The 20,651-nt window shown below is 30.8% G+C and overlaps 2 protein-coding genes across 5 annotated transcripts; one reads left to right on the forward strand and one right to left on the reverse strand.

Moving 5' to 3' along the window:
- The first annotated feature begins 3,423 nt into the window (after positions 1-3,423).
- Positions 3,424-5,566, forward strand: LOC114188532 (isoleucine N-monooxygenase 1-like). The gene is made up of 2 exons (XM_028077105.2): positions 3,424-4,449; positions 4,838-5,566. Exons 1-2 carry the CDS (start codon positions 3,493-3,495, stop codon positions 5,465-5,467), a joined length of 1,587 nt encoding a protein of 528 aa, XP_027932906.2. The 5' UTR covers positions 3,424-3,492; the 3' UTR covers positions 5,468-5,566.
- Positions 5,567-9,395: 3,829 nt separating this feature from the next.
- LOC114188640 (B3 domain-containing transcription repressor VAL1-like) lies at positions 9,396-16,271 on the reverse strand. 4 transcript variants are annotated; one of them, XM_028077209.2, is made up of 15 exons: positions 16,114-16,271; positions 15,572-15,697; positions 14,971-15,009; positions 14,126-14,207; positions 13,938-14,039; positions 12,846-13,504; positions 12,643-12,739; positions 12,300-12,474; positions 11,981-12,057; positions 11,452-11,868; positions 11,251-11,300; positions 10,867-10,980; positions 10,708-10,775; positions 9,915-10,411; positions 9,396-9,812 (listed from the first exon to the last, which is right to left on the reverse strand). In XM_028077209.2, the coding sequence occupies exons 2-15, from the start codon at positions 15,673-15,675 to the stop codon at positions 9,657-9,659; spliced, it is 2,637 nt and encodes an 878-aa protein (XP_027933010.2). In that variant the 5' UTR covers positions 15,676-15,697; positions 16,114-16,271; the 3' UTR covers positions 9,396-9,656. The 4 variants fall into 4 exon arrangements, with proteins under 4 accessions (XP_027933010.2, XP_027933008.2, XP_027933009.2 ...); XM_028077207.2 differs by adding an exon at positions 15,885-16,014 and having other exon boundaries at positions 9,396-10,411; positions 16,114-16,262; XM_028077208.2 differs by adding an exon at positions 15,885-15,993 and having other exon boundaries at positions 9,396-10,411; positions 16,114-16,251.
- Between the last annotated feature and the right edge of the window lie 4,380 nt (positions 16,272-20,651).

Here is a 20,651-nt window from a genome sequence, read left to right on the forward strand (position 1 = left end):
ATTCCATATCCGTACGGGTATTTATTATATGCGGACACTACTAGAAAAACTCATATTACCTGCCAATTTTGTTGTGATTTTTTTTTGTAGAAAATACTTATAAATTTTGTTATGAAAAAAATTGCTGAAAATTGCTGCCAATTTTTTTGCAAAATATTTTGTATAAAACACTTTTCACAACAAATTTTGTAGGAAATACTTGCGAATTTTATAATTTTGTAGGAAATAATTACCCATAAAAAAATTACATGCCAATTAAGATTTTTAGAAAAAATAGCAGAAAAGAAATCTTTTCTTGTAATTTTTTTTAACAAATTTGCAAGAAAAATCTCATGTAATATGAGAATTTTTAGTAGTGGGGTACCTAATATTTTTTTAATATCTACGGATAATCGTGGATATTTGCAGGAATTTACAAAAAAATATTAAAATATTTAACAACATATTTTAACCATAAATTTAAATAAAATATAATACATAACATTCATAAATTTTAAACAAATTTTAAATAACCTAATTAAATAGTGTTAAATGACAATTTACAAAGGAAACCCTATTGTATTTTAAAACCAATTGATAAAAAAACAATCCAAAAATCAAGGTGTTAATATTTTAATCATTTTTTAATTTAAGTTAGAATATAGAGGGTAAAAATTAAAAAAATTACCGTACCCATTACCTTTGGGTATCCATTTACAATATTCATTTTCTCGGGTTTTATCCGTGGATGCTTCACATGTATGAATTTTTTTGACATCCCTAGTCGGGTCGAACATTGATGTGTCTACTAGTTATTCAATTTATACAAGAAAATTCAACTTGTTATAAGCTTCAAATTCCCATTTATAAAGTACATGCTGGTATTTTAAAACTTGCGGGTATTCATGTATGCACGTGAATATTTGACAAAAAAGTAGTCTATAGATTTTTTAAATAAATCTGAATAAAATTAAAAAAAATTATAAAATATAATATAAATTAAATTAAATTAAATTAAACCTAATAAATAAAAATTTAATTTTACTTTTAATTAAATTTAACCTAATAAAATATATATTTTATTTGTAATTTTTTGCAAGTAATTGATATACGTGAATACACGTGATATAATACCTACACCAACCCATTTATGAGCTAATATAAATTATTTATTACCCATTATTCGCGGATATTCATGTTGTAATGTCCAATTACTATCTGTTATGAATTTTATCTATGAATATCCGCATACATGGATGATTTTGTAATATGCTAAGTCAAGAGTGTTTGTTGAATATTTTATTTATAGTTGATAAAAAAAAGCCATTTTGATGACTTCATTTCTATCCCATTGCTTCTCCATACCATCCCGATAATAAACTCCACGAATGTCAATACCGAAATATACAATGAAATATTAACAGGATAAATCAAAAGAAAAAAACAAATTGAACAATTAAAAATATTTGAGAAAAAAGTAAGAAGATACAAAATATTAATATAAAACATAGAATACACTACTAAAAATTCTCACATTATATGGAATTTTTCTTGCAAATTTATTAAGAAAATTTGCAAAAAAATAAATAAATTTGTCATGCTATTTTTTCTAAGAATTTTAATTGACAGATAATTCTTTCGTGCATAATTATTTCCTACAAAATTATAAAATTCATAAGTATTTTTTACAAAATTTGTTGTGAAAAGTGTTGTATATTTTACAAAAAATCAACAATAATTTTCTGCAATTTTTTTATAACAAAATTTACAAGTATTTCTTAAAAAAATTTTAAAACAAAATTGACATAAAATATGAGTTTTTTAGTAGTGATATATATATATATATATATATATATATATATATATATATATATATATATATATATATATATATATATATTAAAATGACAAAATATCCATGTTGGTGGGTATCCTCAAATAAACCTTGTAATGGATAATAAATGAATATCTTAAACGGATATTCGCAAATAATGGATAACGGGTAAAATAGTACTCATTTATTAAATGAATTGGAGTCGGATATCATATTATTCATACTCGCATGTATTTGTTATATGTTAAAAATAAAATATGTTAATTTATTATTTTTCTATGAATACCTAACCTAGCATTAGGGATGACAAAAATACTCGTGCTCGCGGATATTCGCGGATAAAATTCGCAGTGGATAGTTACTACCCACGGGTATTTATTATCTGCGGGTAACAGATATTTTAATACCCGCTTATAAACGTGTCGGGTACGAATATCATACTATCCGTACCTGCGGATACTCGTTATCCTCAAAAAATTAAAATTAAAATTTAATTTATATTTTATTAAGTTAAATTTAATTAAAATTAAAATTAACAGTATATTTTATTATGTCAAATTTAATTATAATTATAATTAAAATTTAATTTAATTTATATTTTATTTTTATAATTTTATATTAAAAAATTTATAAAATAAATATTTTTTTAAATATTTGCAGGTATCGGGTATCCACAGGTACCTGCGGGTTTTAAAAATATCCGCATGTATTTTTTAAGCAGATACCCGATAAATAAACGGACGGATAGCAAGCAAATTTTTTTTTGTGGGTTAGATTGCGTTTAGCACTATCCGTGTCTCGACCCGATCGGTTGTCATTCCTACCTAGCACATTGTGTTGATTGTTGTAATTTTATTTGAATTTTGTTTTATAATTTTAAATTCTGCGGGTATATCTATAAATATCTGTAAGCTTTAAAAAATATACAATTTTTTTTAAATAAATATCGAGAGATAACATACCAGATTTTTTGTTACGGATTAGATAATAGAATGACCCTACCTGTATCCGAACCGACCCAGTCATACACCAAACAGTATAATTTATTTATCATTGATTTCGAAGAATGGGAAAAAGAATTTGAAGCAATCGTGTTAAAGCCTTTTCTATATTTGGTAGCCCTGATAATTGACAAATTCAAATTAATCATACGATATATTCAACCTACTTTAAAAATTTTGATATGATATTTGAAATGATTTCCGACCATTTTTATTACTATCAGAAAAATAAATTATATAAATAGTGATATAGTTATAGAATACAGAACTATTGATAAGGAATGGCCAGTTGACACTAATTGCACCGCTGCACAGAACTCACTTCTGAAGAGATGGATTTGACAAGCAACCATTACCATTTATAGAAGGAAAATAATGTTTTGAAAAAGATTTGGTTGACAAAATTAACAAAGTTACCAAATAGAGTAACTTTTTTATTTTTTAATGGAAGTTAAGATAATAAAATAATAAAATTTTATGACTTTTTTACTAAAAATAGTTATTTGTGAATTGTCAAAAAAAGCTTTCTCAATGTATCATCTTCCTTTATAGAAATCTTTATAAATAGGTACCTGATTAACCAAGAGTGACCCCAGTTTCGCACTAAATCCTACGTACACTTTTATACTCATGCCATTTTCTTCCTTTCAATAATACCCTTTTCAATTCCCACCACCTATGGGTTACGATCCCTATATTTCATGTCTGCACCTTCAATCCCTTCTCATTTCTTTATTAGTTGTGATTTGTGGTTTTACTATCATCAAAGTCTTCAAAAATCACATAATTCAGAAGCCTAAACTGCCTCCAGGTCCTAAACCCTGGCCTATAGTTGGTAATCTTCCTGAAATGCTTTCAAACAAACCTGTTTTTCAATGGATTCACAACCTCATGCAAGATATGAACACTGAAATTGCATGCATTCGTCTAGGAAATGTCCATGTAATCCCTGTCACATGTCCCTCCATAGCATGTGAGTTTTTGAGAAAGCATGATGCTGAGTTTGCATCAAGACCACTGACAATGGCCACTGATATCATGTCCAGTGGTTATGTGACCATAGCTATTGTACCCTTTGGGGAGCAATGGAAGAAAATGAGGAGAATCTTCGTCAACGACTTGTTCTCCCCTCTCAGGCACCAGTCATTCCAACACAAAAGGAACGAAGAAGCTGATAACATCATGTTTTATGTCTACAACAGATGCAACAATGTGAACGGTAAGGGCCTCGTGAATGTGAGGGATGTTACACAACACTATTGCTGCAATGTGACGAGAAAAATGATTTTTAACACAAGGTACTTTGGAAAGGGTAGGGTGGATGGAGGGCCAGGGCCAGAGGAAGTAGAACAAGTGAACGCCATTTTCAAATTGCTTAAACACGTTTATGCATTTTCTGTTTCTGATTATGTGGCGTGGTTGAGGGCTTTTGATTTGGATGGGCACAAGAGGAAGGTGAAGGAAGGAATGAGAAGGATGGAGAAGTATCATGATCCGATGATTGAAGAGAGAATGAAGCAATGGAAGAATGGAGCAAAGAGCGTTGAAGAAGACTTGTTGGATGTTCTCATATCACTCAAAGATCACAATAATAATCCTACTTTGACAACCAAGGAAATCAAGGCGCTTACGATAGTAATATATCACTCCACTCCACTCCTTATTACTATTTTCTAGATTTGCTTTGTTTTTTAATAATATAAACTCATTTTTCAGTTTTCTTTTTTATATATGTCTAAATAATTTATTTTAGAAATAAAGATTTTTTTTGTCTTATTTTTTAATCGACAAATATTATATAATTATTATCACAAGAATAACGATATTTTGATCTATTTTTAATCCATCATTATGATTATTTTTCAATTATCAATTTTAATTTGTTTAGTAGTGTAATACGAAGATCTAAGGGTGATTGAAGTGGTTAATAAAAATGAATTAAAGTATCATTATTCTAAATGTTATTTATTTATTATTTATCGAGAACAAAATAATATTTAATTTGTAAGCATTTATTATGCAGGAACTAATGCTCGGAGGTGCAGACAATCCATCTAATGCAGTTGAATGTACCCTTGCAGAAATGGTAAATCAACCCCATATACTTCAACAAGCTATTGATGAAGTAGACAAGGTTGTAGGTAAGCAAAGAATGGTACAAGAATCAGATATTCCAAATCTCAATTATTTAAAGGCTTGTTTGAGAGAAGCCTTTCGCCTTCATCCTGTGGTACCCTTTAATCCTCCCCATGTCTCAAGCAATGACACAATGGTGGCAAACTATTTTATTCCAAAGGGTAGCCATGTACTGCTAAGCAGACTTGGACTTGGACGAAACCCTAAAGTGTGGAGTGAACCTCACAAGTTCAAACCTGAACGCCATCAAAAGAGTGATGGATCTATGGTTGTTTTGTCAGAACTTGACTTGAAGTTCATATCATTTGGCACAGGAAGAAGAGGTTGTCCTGCAGTCATACTTGGGTCCACCATGACTGTGATGTTATTGGCCAGGTTGATCCATGCATTTTCCTGGAGTGCACCCCCCAATTTATCAAGTATCAACACTCTTAAGTCTGATAGTGGTGGTATGCTTGCTGAACCACTTGTTTTAGAAGCCAAACCAAGATTAGCATCAAAGTTGTATTACAATTAAAGGATAAATTACCCTTTTGGTCCCTCTATTTGTCATGAAATTTCATTTTGATCTTCACACGTTTTTCGTTGTCTCAATTTGGTCCTCATTTTCTTAAAAATGACTCAATTTGGTCATCACCGTTAACTTTGACCAGACGGTGTTAAAGTCAAAGCCACGTGTCAATTTCTGGTTTTTTTGAATTTTTTAATACTTTTTGAGTTTTTTTTTTGAATTTTTTGAATTTTTTTTCTTTTTGAGACGTGTCACTTCATAGTTTTGTCACGTGTCAAAGTGACTCAATTTGGTCCCTATATTTGTTTTTAGTTTCAATTTAATCCCAATTTTTGTAAAAATGAAGCAATATTGTCCTTTCTCAAATTGACACTAAATTTACTTTTTTATAAATTTTATGGTGATATTCTTATTAAAATTAACATTTTTATTAAATATTTCTATAAATATTTTAAATTAACTTTAAATTCTACACAAAACATTAGACTTTGATTTTGTTTTGAACTTCAAATTTAGTTCCTAAATTTATGTGTGACAAGTTATTTGATTTTTAATTTTTACCAAGTTTGTATAATATGATACACTTGATGCCTTTATATATGATGACAAAATTCTTAATTTTTGAAATTAAGTTTGGGGTTTAACTTTGTTTAATAATAAAACTAAAAAAAAATATATTTAAAAATATTTCTATAAATATTTAATAAAAATATCAATTTTATTAAGAATATTATCATAAGTTGTATACAAAGATTAAATTGAGTCTCAATATAAGGAGGAACAATATTGCTTCATTTTTACAAAAATTGGAACTAAATTGAAACTAAAAACAAATATAGGGACCAAATTAAGTCACTTTGACATGTGGCACAATGGTAAAATGACACATGTCAAAAATAAAAAAAATTCAAAAAAAAATTCAAAAAATATTAAAAAAATTCAAAAAAACTAGAAATTTGACATGTAACATTGACTTTAACACCGTCTGGTCAAAGTTAAAGGTAATGACCAAGTTGAGTCATTTTTAAGAAAATGATGACCAAATTGAGACAACAAAAAATGTGAGAACCAAAATGAAATTTCATGACAAATAGAGGGACCAAAAGGATAATTTAACCTACAATTAAATAAGTAATAAATAAGTAAATCCATGCATATGAAAGTTGTGTGCTTTACTTTTTTTTTTAGTTGTAATTTAGTTCCAATTTTAAGAGGACAACGTTGATTAATTTTAAATATAGAGATCGAATTGAATACAAGATATTTTCACGTATCTTTAACGTTAACACATATAATTGTATGTGGTATTTATACGTGACAGAACACAATCTTAATACTTGAAAAACAAATTAAAAAATTAAAAAAAAAATAAAAATACAAACTAATACATAACACAATTTTTACATAGTTTATGTAAATCTAACCAAAATTACTTAATTAAATTATTTTATAAAAAAATTATAAATTAAATAAAAATAGAAAAAAATAAAGATAAAGTGAAGATCAAAATATTAGTTAAACCTAAATTAACGTATGATCGATTTTGATAGTACAACAAATCAATTCAATTTAAATTATATTATCCACATAGCTTACAACATTTCAATAAATATCTGAACAACTTCAAAGCGTAGTTTTTTAAATAGCTTATTGGTAGGTGGTATTCACTTTTTTTTAATATTTTCTTTCTGCAAATAGATCTCAAATTATTTATTAGAAAGAAAAAAAAGTAAAAGTCTCTTTTTTTTTTCAGCAAACACTCACTCACAATAGTTAAACTTTAGAAAGGAATTATCTTGTTTTTCTTAGTACCCTCCTTCCTTTCATAAATTAACCGTTATTAACATTATCATAAACTTTGAACATGATAAGGTGAATCTTCTCTTTTAAACATCATTTATTATACACCTAAAATAATATTACTAGAATTCAAATAATGAGCTAATCGGATTGATGGTAAAAAAAAGAAATGAAAAAATGATATTATTTAAATGAGGTGTAAGATAATAAAAATAAGGAGAAAATAAAATAAACGTACTTATTATTAATATTTTTCTTTTATTTCTAATTTTAATATGATTTTTAACTATTTATTATTGTTATTATAAGAACTAGCGTAAACATATAATATACATATTTATATTAAAATACTATAATTTGAAAAATACAAAAAAAAATAGATATTGCTAAGAAAGAATATAAGAATTGAATAATTATTTTTAAGTTAATGCGATTATGTAATAAAATTATTTTAATTTAATAAAGAAAAAGATATAAATAAAATATTTATTATTAAAATAATAGTATACAGTAAATGTTAATAAAAAATTTTTGATATAATTTATTAAACATTAATATATTAATAAATTATTTCAATTTTTATGCAAATCTTTTTAAATTTTACGAGGAAAGTTAAGGTTTATTTCTTTCTCTTCTAAACCGCTTTTTCTGTGCCTTTCTCTTAATTGAGTTCGAAAACAAAGGATTACTGACTTCCAAAGTGCCAGCATTAAACTACCAAAACAAAATGGGTCTTCTTAATCAGTGTTAAGGATAATTAATATACGTTGGATCCTACAAAAGTATATAAATAGATGTGATATTAAATAAAATCTGATCTAATAATCATTAATGCAACTTTATTTTTTTTAAAGGACAAAAATGTCTATAAATATTGTGCATGTGGATTTAATATTTTATTTAATGTTCACAAATAAAAGTTAAAAAATAATTAAATAATAAAATAATTTTATTTTAATGTTGCTAAAAATTAAATATAATTAAATATAAAAAAGTTTAAATTAACAGAAAAACCAACAAAAAAAATATTGTTAAACATCTAAAAATTAAGAAAAAACATAAGAGACTATAAATTAATAGAAAAATCAACAAAAAAAGTAGTGTTAAACATCTAAAAATGTTAAAAAAAAACAGTTAAAGTGTCAATTTGAAACTTAATTAATTTTTTTTCTTTTTAATAGACACTTTAAAAATTTTAAAGTCCTTGTTTTGTAAAAGTAAGTTATTGCCTAAAACTTTAAAAAGGTATTTTTATCCTTATAAAATATATTATATGTATTTATACTATTTTTATTATTGTATTTAATTATTTCAGCTTTCAATGTAAAAATGATGATACCAAAGCACATTTATTATTCCTTAATTCGTATTCTTAGGACAGTGGTTACATTCTCCAAACAAAATTATGAAGTACACATTTGATTTTTTTGTCCTGCTATATAATTAGATCCAATTAATTAATTTTATAATATTAAAAGTCTTTAGTTTAATTAGTATAACTAAAGTATATTTAATTTGTTTTCAAAATTAACCTTACGATCAGTAAAAATAATAATTTTTTTCAAATATGTATTCATTTTAATATTTTCAATCTCTCATCATTCATATTTTTTTAATTTAATTTCTATTAACTTTTTGTGTTGATATATATATATATATATATATATATATATATATATATATATATATATATGGAAAAGTCAAATTGAAGTTTTGACTATTATTTATACAAGACAAATTAGACTCTCAAAAAGTCTGTAATATAACGTATTTTACTACTGTTTATTAAACTAAAAAACACTCAAATAAATATATTTATTGAAAAAATAGTTAATACAAAAACAACATTTAGATTTTAAGGAAATTTTCGAACTTAGATCTTGTAAAAAACCACATTAGGTTTGTATATTGGGAACCTTGGAATCTAATCATCCCTAGTTCTTTTTTCTTGGAAAGAATCTATATCTAACAAAAACTGTAATGATTTCACACCCAAAAAGAAACTATTATCGACTCCAAGACAATCATAATTAATGCAATAACCACGTGTTATATCGTTATTGCCGTAGAATCTCGCCGCTTAATGATAAAAACAAAAATATATATAATCATGAACATATGCAGAGAAACATACTAACATGTAAACCTTTTCCTGTGTTTCATTCATATAACCAACAAACAAATTAACAAAATCATTGTCGGAGAAAGAAATGTGCACGACCCACGTCCATGAAAAAAAAAAGGCTTCAAAGATAAACTACTAAAAAATACATTATTTTTTTATATGAAGAAGAACTATCTTGGACCACCCCTCTGTAAAAGAAACCAAAAACTGTACTGTGAGTGCAAGTAAAGATAAATATAACAAGGGTTGAATGTAAGAATAAAGAAATTGTTAACAAAGATTGTTGTGGTTTTGGTTGGGTTCATTGTCTTCTTCATCTCTTCTTTCTTGGTTCCACATAAGGGATGCAAAGCTTCTTAGATCAGAGAAGTGTCTCTGACCTTCTCCATTGGATTGAGGAGTGTGCAAAGAAGAATTCTCACCGTTCTGCAATTCATTATTGTAGCTTCTTGGATCATTTTGGTTCATATATTCATGTTCTGTAGTAGGGTCTGATTCACAAAACAGAACTGCTGATAAATCAATTACCATGTCGTCACGGTTGGGATCAGAATTCAGATCAATTTGTCCAGCAGCACTGGACTCACCCGCTTCAGCTTGACTTCTGCTTAGTCCCACTACCTCTTTCTCCAACTGAGTTGCATCATCTCTTGATGTTTCATTGGTATCTGACTCTTCTTTGGGGAGAACTTGATCTTTCTGGGCAGCTTCTGCTTCTGCTTCGCGTTCGGATTGCCGTTTTTTCTTTCGCAGCATCAGGGTTTTGAACCGCCGCTTCACGGTCAGGCACACGTTGCATGTGCATGTCGGCTTGTGTCGCCCCTTGCCACTTGGTGGCTGGATGCACACAATGCAAGAGCAGCCGGGACGGTGTCTAGGATGTTTGGTGGTGGCTCCGGCCGACGATTCGGCCGTGTCAACAAGATTATCTCCCAGGGCTGCTGCACTGGCAAGAGCTTCCAAGCCAGATGCCTCATGTTCTTGGATTGACTTGCTCTTTTCATCACTTCTTCGCTTCTTAAAATCTGCAAAGCATTGAGAACAGCACAAAGATTTTGTGTTAACCATGTAGGACTAATTTTGATTTCGGAAGTAAAATTGCGGTTTATGTGGCACTACAACACACACAGTTATAAAAGCATAGCAATTTGCATGTTAGACCCCCAGATGGAATCTAAGTATAGTGCTGAATGCAGAACTTGCAGGGTGAATCTTTCAATTTGAACATTCAATTAATTGTAAGCGACAGAAACCTCAACCTCAACCCAATCTCAAACATGACACACAGAGTATATCAAAATTACAGATATCAGAATCACACCTTTGTCGGGTTTCAAAAGATTTTCTAATTCCCCTGAACTCAGCTCTTCAGGTACTGTGCATGAACATCTGAAAAAATCATGTCACAATAAGAATTTTAGATCATTCTATCACTATCTCATATGAAGTAGTCTTCTTCAAGTAAATAATAGTGGAACACCTTCTCGAATCCCAAATATTGTCAAAACATGTCCAATTGGCAGGAAGAAGAACATCAACGGGAAGCTTTCGCCATTTAGAGCAATCATCACATTGAGCCCATTGTGCCTTCACCCTGAATGACATAGTTAACATAATCAAGCACAAGTTGAAAATTTGCTCACATCAATATAACAAGTCCAAGTGCTCTTGTGGAGAATAACTAAGATCCAATGCCTAATTCTGATACAACTATTGCCACAGCACACATGAATTCAGGAAAATACCAAACAGTTGTCAGGTGGATGAACAAATTCATAGGTAAGATTAAATCCTGAGTGATAAAAAAGTAGTGTTCGAATGTACCAAATACAATGCCAAATATGCCGGAAGGTTGGATTCTTACCCAGAAGAACAGGTACTGAATATAGTTCTCTTTCCAAAAACTGGGGGTTCCTGAATGAAATGAAGTGCATAAATCACATAAATTAGCTGGGGCAAAGAAATTTGAATAGAATTCTTCAAACTACATCAGTCCATATTCAACTCGCAATAGCTAACCTACAAAATAAAAATGTATGGACTCATTTGACACCGTCACACTTACATCGTATTCTTCAAATACTTGGTCCTCAATTGTGACGATGCTTGGCTTGACACAAGGAGGAGGACGAAGTAAATCCTGTGCTTCTTCCCATGTAAGTTTTAACTCCCTGGCATCTTCATTGTCAATAAGCAGCCTCTTATTTTTAGGCCCAATATTACGAGTCTTCTTCTTCTCTAAAACTGAAACTTTTCGCTGTAGTGAAGTATTGTTTGTCATCATCCCATTAGTTTCAGTTATAAGCAACCCAGAAGTTCCAGTACCCAAAACTGGATGTTCTCTTTGTCCATTAAAGTTAGGTTCCACATTCCCTTTCATTGAAAGGAGAAGATTGGCATGATTACTTCCTGATGGCGGATTCTCAGTTCCAGCAGAGGTGGTTCCCTTTGCTGAATTAGATTGTGCAGATGTGGAGGTATCCTGTTTGACAATAGTCATTTATCATACTCAGCAACAGAAAAAATTAATAATAATAACAGAGATGTATTATTAAAAGAAGAGACCACACAGTAATGGACATTTGTCCCAAAACCTGTGTATCTGGAGAATTTGATGCCCTTCTGAAACCCATTACAAGTTTGCCTCCAGGATCTATCCGACTAAATGTTACTGCATAAAAGCATCATACAAAAGAATAATAGCTATTCAGATTTGCAATACATATTAACCTCAAAGAATATTTGAAGCTTGACCCCTCATACTAACCAGTAAATTATGCACAAGAGATTAATTTTTCAAGGCATTGAATTCTTCTATTTGTCTTGAAAAGATTATAGGAACAATATTTATAACACACAGCTAGCCGCCTATCTAAGGCATGTGCAAGGTTTATTCCCTGGCTTTATTCTTACCAGTATCACCAGCGCGTAATTGCATGGCCTGTATGCATGGGGTCACACCCTCCAATACATACATTCTACTGTTGTTATTTGGCCAAAATCTGAACTGAAATGTCCACTCATTCCCCTTCACATCTTGCATTCGCAGAGGAACACCCTCAGATTGTGAAATAGTAGGGAAATATGCCTGCAAATCATAGGCCAGTTTGGATTATTTCAGCTATTACAGGATAAAGAGATATTTTAAAATTTATAAACAGAAAAAATTGCAGAAACACCTCTCCATAGACTTATACAGAGATAACAAAGCAAGCACAGAAAATAAGGAAACTAAAGAACAAAACCCCAAAGATACCTCAGCGCAGGCTTTTGGGAGAACAAGACGGCCAATTCGACCAGCATCACTGGCACTTAATACCTTCTCAAATAATGGCACAACTGCAGATTTCAAACTGTTATCATACATTAAGGAAAACTAATGATAAACAAGGGGTGTACTGTATACTAAGAGTCCATAATACATGTTCAAAACAGCCAAATAAAAAATATAAAGGATACTCTCCGGAAAGTCGCTCCAGCTCTTGATCGGTAATCCTCGGCCAGTATCGAGGAAGTAACTGATTCTTTCCTCTGCCATCTGCAGGTGGCCGAGCAACTCGAGATTGAGAAAGTGCACCTTTTTCTATTTCCACATTCATGGTAAGCCCACTACTCTTCAGTGGTTTTGGAAATATAGGACGAGATCTTTGGCCTTGATGAAAAGGAGATGTTTTTCCCTCAAGTCTTCCTTCCACAGCCTCTCCAGCAGAAGGCATGACAGAGTTGTTCCCAGATGCATTTCCCAGGTACATACTCAATGATGGCTGAGCATTTGCTTCGTGAATGTTTTTAATCTCCCATGGTGACCTATTATTTTCTAATGTACCAAATGTTAATGACTGAACAGATGGCTTCACCACATTTGAAAAACCAATGTCTCCTTCCCCGAATGAACATTTGGCTTCTTGGTTGTTGTGGCCATGACGTGAAACGATACCATCTCTTTGAGCATTATTCCATCTGCTGGATTCACTAGCTTCAATAATTTTGCAGAACTGCATAAGTTTTCCTTCATCAACACCACGCGCAAACATTCTTCCCTCAGAACGAGAAGGCCGATCACTTGCATTATTTTTTATCAATGAAACAGGCCCATTTGGATTTTCAATATTCCTCATCTGCAGAAAAACATCAAACAGAAGGAACCAGCGAAATTGTCAGAGGATAAAAAACACAATACACCTAAGTCAACTTTTTCCAAAATCTTGCCCAACTGCATGTGTCATGGCAGAACAACAAGACACGGGATCACTTCAAAGAACCAGCAAGCAAGCAGCAGCAAGTAACGTGCTGAACATAATTAGAAGAGTATTCTATATATCAAAAAGCTTGAGGTCTTCCAATGATCACTTTTATATAGGATTTATCCAAATCCGAAGCATATGCATGCATTCCACATACATTATGGGGCAAAAGAATGATGTCAAACATGCGTTCATGTACAATAAAAGTGAGATCCCAGATTCAAGATTTAGCAAGAAATGAGGACATGCTGCATTAAATAGAAAATAACAAAAAATTATAGCCGGAAAACTTCCAGATTAAACTTACCGTACTAAGTTGGCTAGTATTTACACAGCTAACACATCCTATACCACCAAAGTCAAGATGCTCGAACAAAGATCTAGATGCCGTGCAACCACAGTGGATAGGCTGTGAAACCAAATCAAATAGACTTCAATGACTAAGGAACAAAGGGAATGCCTGAATAGTTACATGAAAATAGAATACCATTTTACCTTGTTGCAAAAGTTACACTCCCTCCAACCAGTTTGTTGGTGATGGAATTTGCTGCAGAAAACTGAATTCTCATATGCGGATCTGACATATTAAGCATTTCCAAGTGGGAAATATAAAGAATCAATAAATGAATTATTACTAATAAAATGCATGGCAAAACTACCAAAGATATGACAGGGAAGATATGTACAGAGATAATATTACATTACCATGACAAAACTTCAATAAGAAAACTAAACCTAAGATCGATTCATACTTTCAATTATTGATTACCATTTGCAATCAACTCTTTTTAACACACCCTACACTATCAAGGAGCAAGATGCTTCGGTATACAGAGAAAAAGTACTTTCCAGGATAAACAAGAAACATGGCACTACAATTACTGCAACCAGGTACAATTGTATGAAACTATCTAACAGAAAAAATAATTCTAAGTGACATTTATTTAAAAATTAAATAGACTCAGCTAGATACATATACATAAGTACTAGTGCATCACATGAACTAAAATTTCCTTATCATTATGAGGGATAAAATAAATGTTTTTTACAATAACCAGTAACACCTATGACAACAATCACCAACTTAAAAAGTTATTCTGGAATCTTGGTTTTAAAAAACAGCCTGCAACCACAGTTGCCATATCACCCACATATACCTGCAATTTCTCGCAATGTCAAGGATTGCAAGGAAACCACGACTTAAAACCTTGGTTAGAATAGTAGAACTACACTAAAATATTGAAAATGAACCAATCATGCATTTACTGCATCCACATTAAGGAAAAATATATATATTCGCCACATTGCCTTTTATATAATCGCCACATTATGACACTTACAATGGCTCATGGATGTCACCCTTCCACTCCTCCATAAATCTAGCATTACAGATATAAGCCAACATTAGTCAACAAAATATATATTATGAAATAAAAAAATACATAATCTATTTTTTACTATAACAATTAAGAATTTTTATTTCACAATCATTATGACCAGAACACCGTCACCAAGTCATTCTCTAGAAATATTTCCCAAATTAGCAGCATTAATCCCCGCCCTTAATCAGCAACAACTTCATATTGTCATCAGAAAAGTAAAAAGCATTGCATGGCATAAATACTCTTCTCTGAATTGAGCACTTAATGTGATTCTTATTCACATCAATGCGATAGTTCCTTGATATTAAACAGACACACTTAAAACCACAAAATCCCGGGAAGGGCAAAAAAAAGGACCAAACCAAGCCTCGCAAATACAGTTTCAACCCTCATGAGACTAATTACACCAAAATCAAAAACTAAAAAATGCATCCGATTATAAAAACAACATCAACAAGAACGAGTCCCAAAATCGTATCCCCAAAACTACCCTCGCATCATCCACTCCCCCCATAATTGACGAATAGATGAAATTCAAAGGAAAAGGACTCAAATTTACCCGCACTTGCAGCACAGTTGGGCGAATCCACCAGATCGCAGAGGCCACCCCTTTCTCCATTCATGAGTGCACGAACCATTAACGACGCAAATATCAGAACCCATTGATGCAAAATCCAAAATTCCACTGCCAAGGAAATACAATCCAAAACTCAAATCAAAATCACAAACCCTAAACCAAAAACCAAAACAACAAAAAAACACTTTGACCCATCATCACAAATTTATTCAGACTCCATACACACCCATGCAGAAAGCTTCAAGATTCACAAAGGGGTTACAATGAAACAGAACCCCAAGACGAAAAAACAAACCTTTGTCTCACCCCAAGTGAAAACCAACCAATGGGTCATTCACATGAACATAAAAGAACCCGACTTCGTAGTGCTAGCTACCTCTATCTATCAATCTATCTCCTCAAATCTTAACAACCACACACATCATCTGTTACATCAACACTTAGCTGGGGAAGAATATAGGCAGAGCAACGAAGAAAAAACAGAGCGAAAGCACTGAAATCAGCATAAGGCAATGGAAATTGACCTGAAATTTTACAGAGAGAGAAACCGAGGTGTGTGTCTGTATAGAGAGAGAAAGTGATGAGAGAGAAAGAGGAGAGAGAGTGTGTGTGCATGCAAAGCAACAGATGCATAAAATGCATGCAGGACACTTGAAGACATAACACATACACACCACCGCTAACCTTAACGCACACAAGTCGTTTATTTTCTTTTCTTTTTCACTATGTTTTCACTTTGGCGACACTGATATTCTCACCCTCTGTTCACGGGGCTGTCTCGCTGTGGCTGTGACTGTGACTTGGACTCGTTTGTCTCACCCCTCGGTGTATCCGTCTAGGTGAAACATCTATCCATGCCTTGCACGTGTATCTTATTATTTTAAAAATTTTAATTTAAAGTCTTTAAAATTAACTTTTTTCCATTGATTCTTAATATAAAAATTAGAATGATTAATACTGACAATATCTCATAAGACTAAAAATAAAAAATAAATTTACATAATTAACTGAAACCCTAACAAAGTTAAAAATGTATTTAAACTTTCTTAGTTTTAAAAAACTAATATTTACATTTTACTGTTTCTAGAAAAACTTATTTTAGAATTATTAAATATATTATTATAATTCTGCATTTTTTTTGTTGAAGGATTCAAGAATATTAAAATCGGAAATTATCACTGATACACAAAGAATAAAAATATTTTAGACGAGAAATCCATGTGAAAGTTAATGGTCCATCCTTCCTCTGTCTTATTTTATTATATTGTTGTAGAAAGTTTGATTTTACTTATTACATATAATGGTATTACTATAAGGTATATGCATGTGTACGTGAATCTGTGTAGCTTAATTTAAACTTATTCGTGTTGTTAATCATAATCAGAATAATAATTATAAATAATTTGATGTTAAAAGAAAAAATAAATGAAGTGGCACTTTATAAGATATTAGTGAATGAATATATTGAAATAAGTGTTATTACGTTATGAAAAAAAATGTTATTTTAAGAATACAATTATATTTAACTTATTAATAATCGTTAAAATTATAATTTTAAAATATTAAATGATAGTGTTAGATTGGATGTACCTATTTAATTAAATTTTCAAATCCAATAAAAATAATATTAAATAATTGAATTAAATTACTTTGACTGACCCTAATTAATTACGGAATACTTTTAGCATCGCGACTCATATATTACTACTTTATAATATATTACCATTTAGTAGTTTAATAATGTAAATTTGATGTGTGTAAAATAACACCACGATTATTTAAACACACTTTTTTAACGTAAGTTTGATTATGCATTAAATAATACTAATTAATATACCTGTATTTTAGACTTTACTGACATTTCGGTCAAGTTAAAATTAATCTAAAAAATGAAATTTTGAGACAAGATAACATGACTGGAAAAACATAATAAGTTTATTTTGTAAATATATTTGGAAATTATAATAAAAAAAATCATATCACCCATGATTCTCATTTGTACGAATACGTATCCCTTATATTCCTTTTAAATGAATATGAAAAATATATACTTATACAAATGTATGTTGTTTAATCTATTTAGTATTTTTATTCAAATATAATTCATATTTAATATTTGTATGTAGATTTAATATACGGGTCAAACCAAAAATTATCATGGGACTTTTATATCTCTTACTAATTAATGTTAAATTTGTAACACTCAAAAACTAAGACCTATTATATTATAAACTCATGAAAATTATAAGTTGACTTTCATTTTTTTTTTCTCAGCCTTTACTTTTAGTGTGACTGGCTTAGTGTGGATCATTGATTTTTTTCAAAAGAAAAGATAGTGATACATTAATCAATGGTACACACTAAGTCATGTCATGAAATAAAGGATGAGAATCAAAAAATGAGAGTTATAATATCATTGTCCAAACTTATAAACTCGTGAAAGGTTTTCTACAAAGCTTATAGCAATAGAAAAATTACAACTTAAATCATACATCAAATATAAATATATAAATACAAACTTTTACACAAAAACAAAATTTCGCAAATAAAACTCTCATTTTCTTTAAATTGTTACTCCTATGTTTTTTATTTATATTTGTCCGTATAGAAAGTATAGTTATTGTACAAGATAAATTATTGAAATATATTTTTTACTTAAAAGATAAATATTAAAAGAATACATTTTAATTAACAAATCACAACAATTTAATTTTATTAAAAATCCAACATATACAACTATATAGACCTTACATGGATTTATATATAAAGAATATTTGATACGGAAATGATACATTGACCCACCTTTTTCTTACCCACTTTTGACACACCTATTTGGCAACTAAGGTATAATTTTAATTTTGCATTTACAATTATTTTGGGATGGTTGGTGCCAACATTTTGTACTCGTTGCATTTGGGAGATTGAAAGGGTGTGTGATAAGCTTTTGAAAGAGAAAATCTAGTTTCGCGACCATTCTCTTGGCTCACTCAAACAAAATTGCTCATATTTTCCAGTTTCTCCTTCTCGCTGAAACGAAGTTGCTCATCTTAAATGTGTGTCACTTTCTCATTCCATTATATCCTTCTTGCACATTCCACTTCCATCGTTCTTCCAGTCCCTACGAAACATTGTTTTCGTTCTCCCAGTGGTTACAAACCTATAGTCATGAGTGTGGTTCTTGAGTTGTTATTGTTGTTGTCTCGATATTCTCTCTTTATTGCTCAAAGGAAACCACATTGCAGTATTTCATTGTCATTCTTGCACACTGGGATTATGTCAGTCGTAAGTAAAACTAGGTTTATTGTGTGATTGTTCTCAGTTTCGCGAATCTCGTACTTTGCACAGACAATACCCATTTCACCACTTGTTGGTAACATACTTGTAACCCCATTTCCATGGCGATAAATAGGTTTTCATCTTTGTTATTGTTGGGTTAAAAATGTGATATTTCTTTTGTCGTGTTTGGGATATTTTTCATCATTTAAATGTTTTAATTATAATGGTTTGGTTGTCAATGATTGGTTAAAGTGTTGATTGAGTTTGGGTATGTTAATGTTCGGTCTCGAATCTCAAGGAGACACAAAACCAAGAATAAACTACATTTTTGGCTCTTATACTAGTAGATATGCATTTTTCTTTCTGGAGTTTCGTAGTTCTGGTTCCAAGAAAAGGTCCCCCTATCTTTTCCTCTCTTCTCCTTTATATAGGCCTCCTACTTACCTTATTTGTAGGAAGACGTGTTAATGTGGCAAAATATCAGCAACCGATTCCTATTTTTCTGCCCTAATATCTCGGAGAATATCCAGGGAGTTCTTTGGACCGCTTTCTTTGGACCATGCTAATCTCGTTAATGGGTTGGGACTGTCGCATGTGGATTGGGTTTTGGGCCAACTAATCATATGACTTAACCGAGTATTCTGAGCAAGTAAAAGATTATCCGAGAATGGAACTAGGTCAGATTCCGACCTCGATCCCTAGGCAGTACACCTATCCTAACTCTCTGCCGAGAAACTCGGCCCAAATCCTGCTCAGATTCATTGCTCGTCACCTCAGCCCATGACAAATATTTAATGAAACTCTTCGTTTTATTTTTTGGTCAAAATCGAAATGAGCATGTTGAGGTTGGTCATTCCCTGGACGATACAAAACTCATGAATTGTAGTTGAACACAAAAAAAGTTAGCTTTCTTACTTGTACTGTTACTTGAAGTGTTTATGTGCAGTCAATTTTTTGTGTAGTAATTGGATAGGTAAGGTAACCTTTATGAAGTTTGTTTAATGATGTTTTTAGCGTTTTTTAGGTTAATTGGAATGTTGTTTATGTGTCCTTGATTATGTTTGGTGTAATATGTTTTATATCAGTCATGTGGGTGGTAAGGCTAAAGTCAAAGCAGATAAAGAAAATGTGTTGTGCTTTTTTCTATGGAACTATAGGTACGACTTCGTAATTGTGTTGAGAAAAAAAAATACATTGTTGAAATGAATGGTGTGCTTATCGTTCACAAATTGGAGACACACCTTTCGAATGGTGTTTGTATATGGAGATGCCTTTAGATATTTGCGGTTCGCTATTAAAGGAGTTTTTTAGCCGATAGGTTGTGGTGGAGGAATTATTTCGTATCAGGTAACACCTGGTGCCCTTAACTATGATAGATGTATGTATGGGTTTGGGGTTATGTGTAGTTAGAGTTGACGTAAAATTTGACTTAAATAAAAGTGGTTTTGTGGGTTTACTTTTCAGTGGCGAAGCAATAACAATTAATGGTATTACTAAAATGACGAAAGGTATAATAGGTATTGTAGAATGATATAGATAATATATGTCATTTGAATATCTTGGTTTGTTTTGATGTCCTTTATTTTTCTAGAAATTGAAAGATTGTAATTAATAGTGGAGTGAAAGAGTGACACACACCTTTAGTGGGATGAGCGGTTTCATTTTAGCGAGAAGGAGAAATTGGAAAGGAGGAGCGATTTGGTTTGAGCGAGCATGAGAGAATGGATACGAAACTAGATTTTCTCTTTCAAAAGCTTATCACACGCCCTTTTAATCTCCTAAATCT

This window comes from Vigna unguiculata, chromosome 6, assembly GCF_037176805.1.
Source record: "Vigna unguiculata cultivar grain cowpea cultivar isolate G323 ecotype 2 chromosome 6, ASM3717680v1, whole genome shotgun sequence".
NCBI classification, from domain to species: domain Eukaryota; kingdom Viridiplantae; phylum Streptophyta; class Magnoliopsida; order Fabales; family Fabaceae; genus Vigna; species Vigna unguiculata.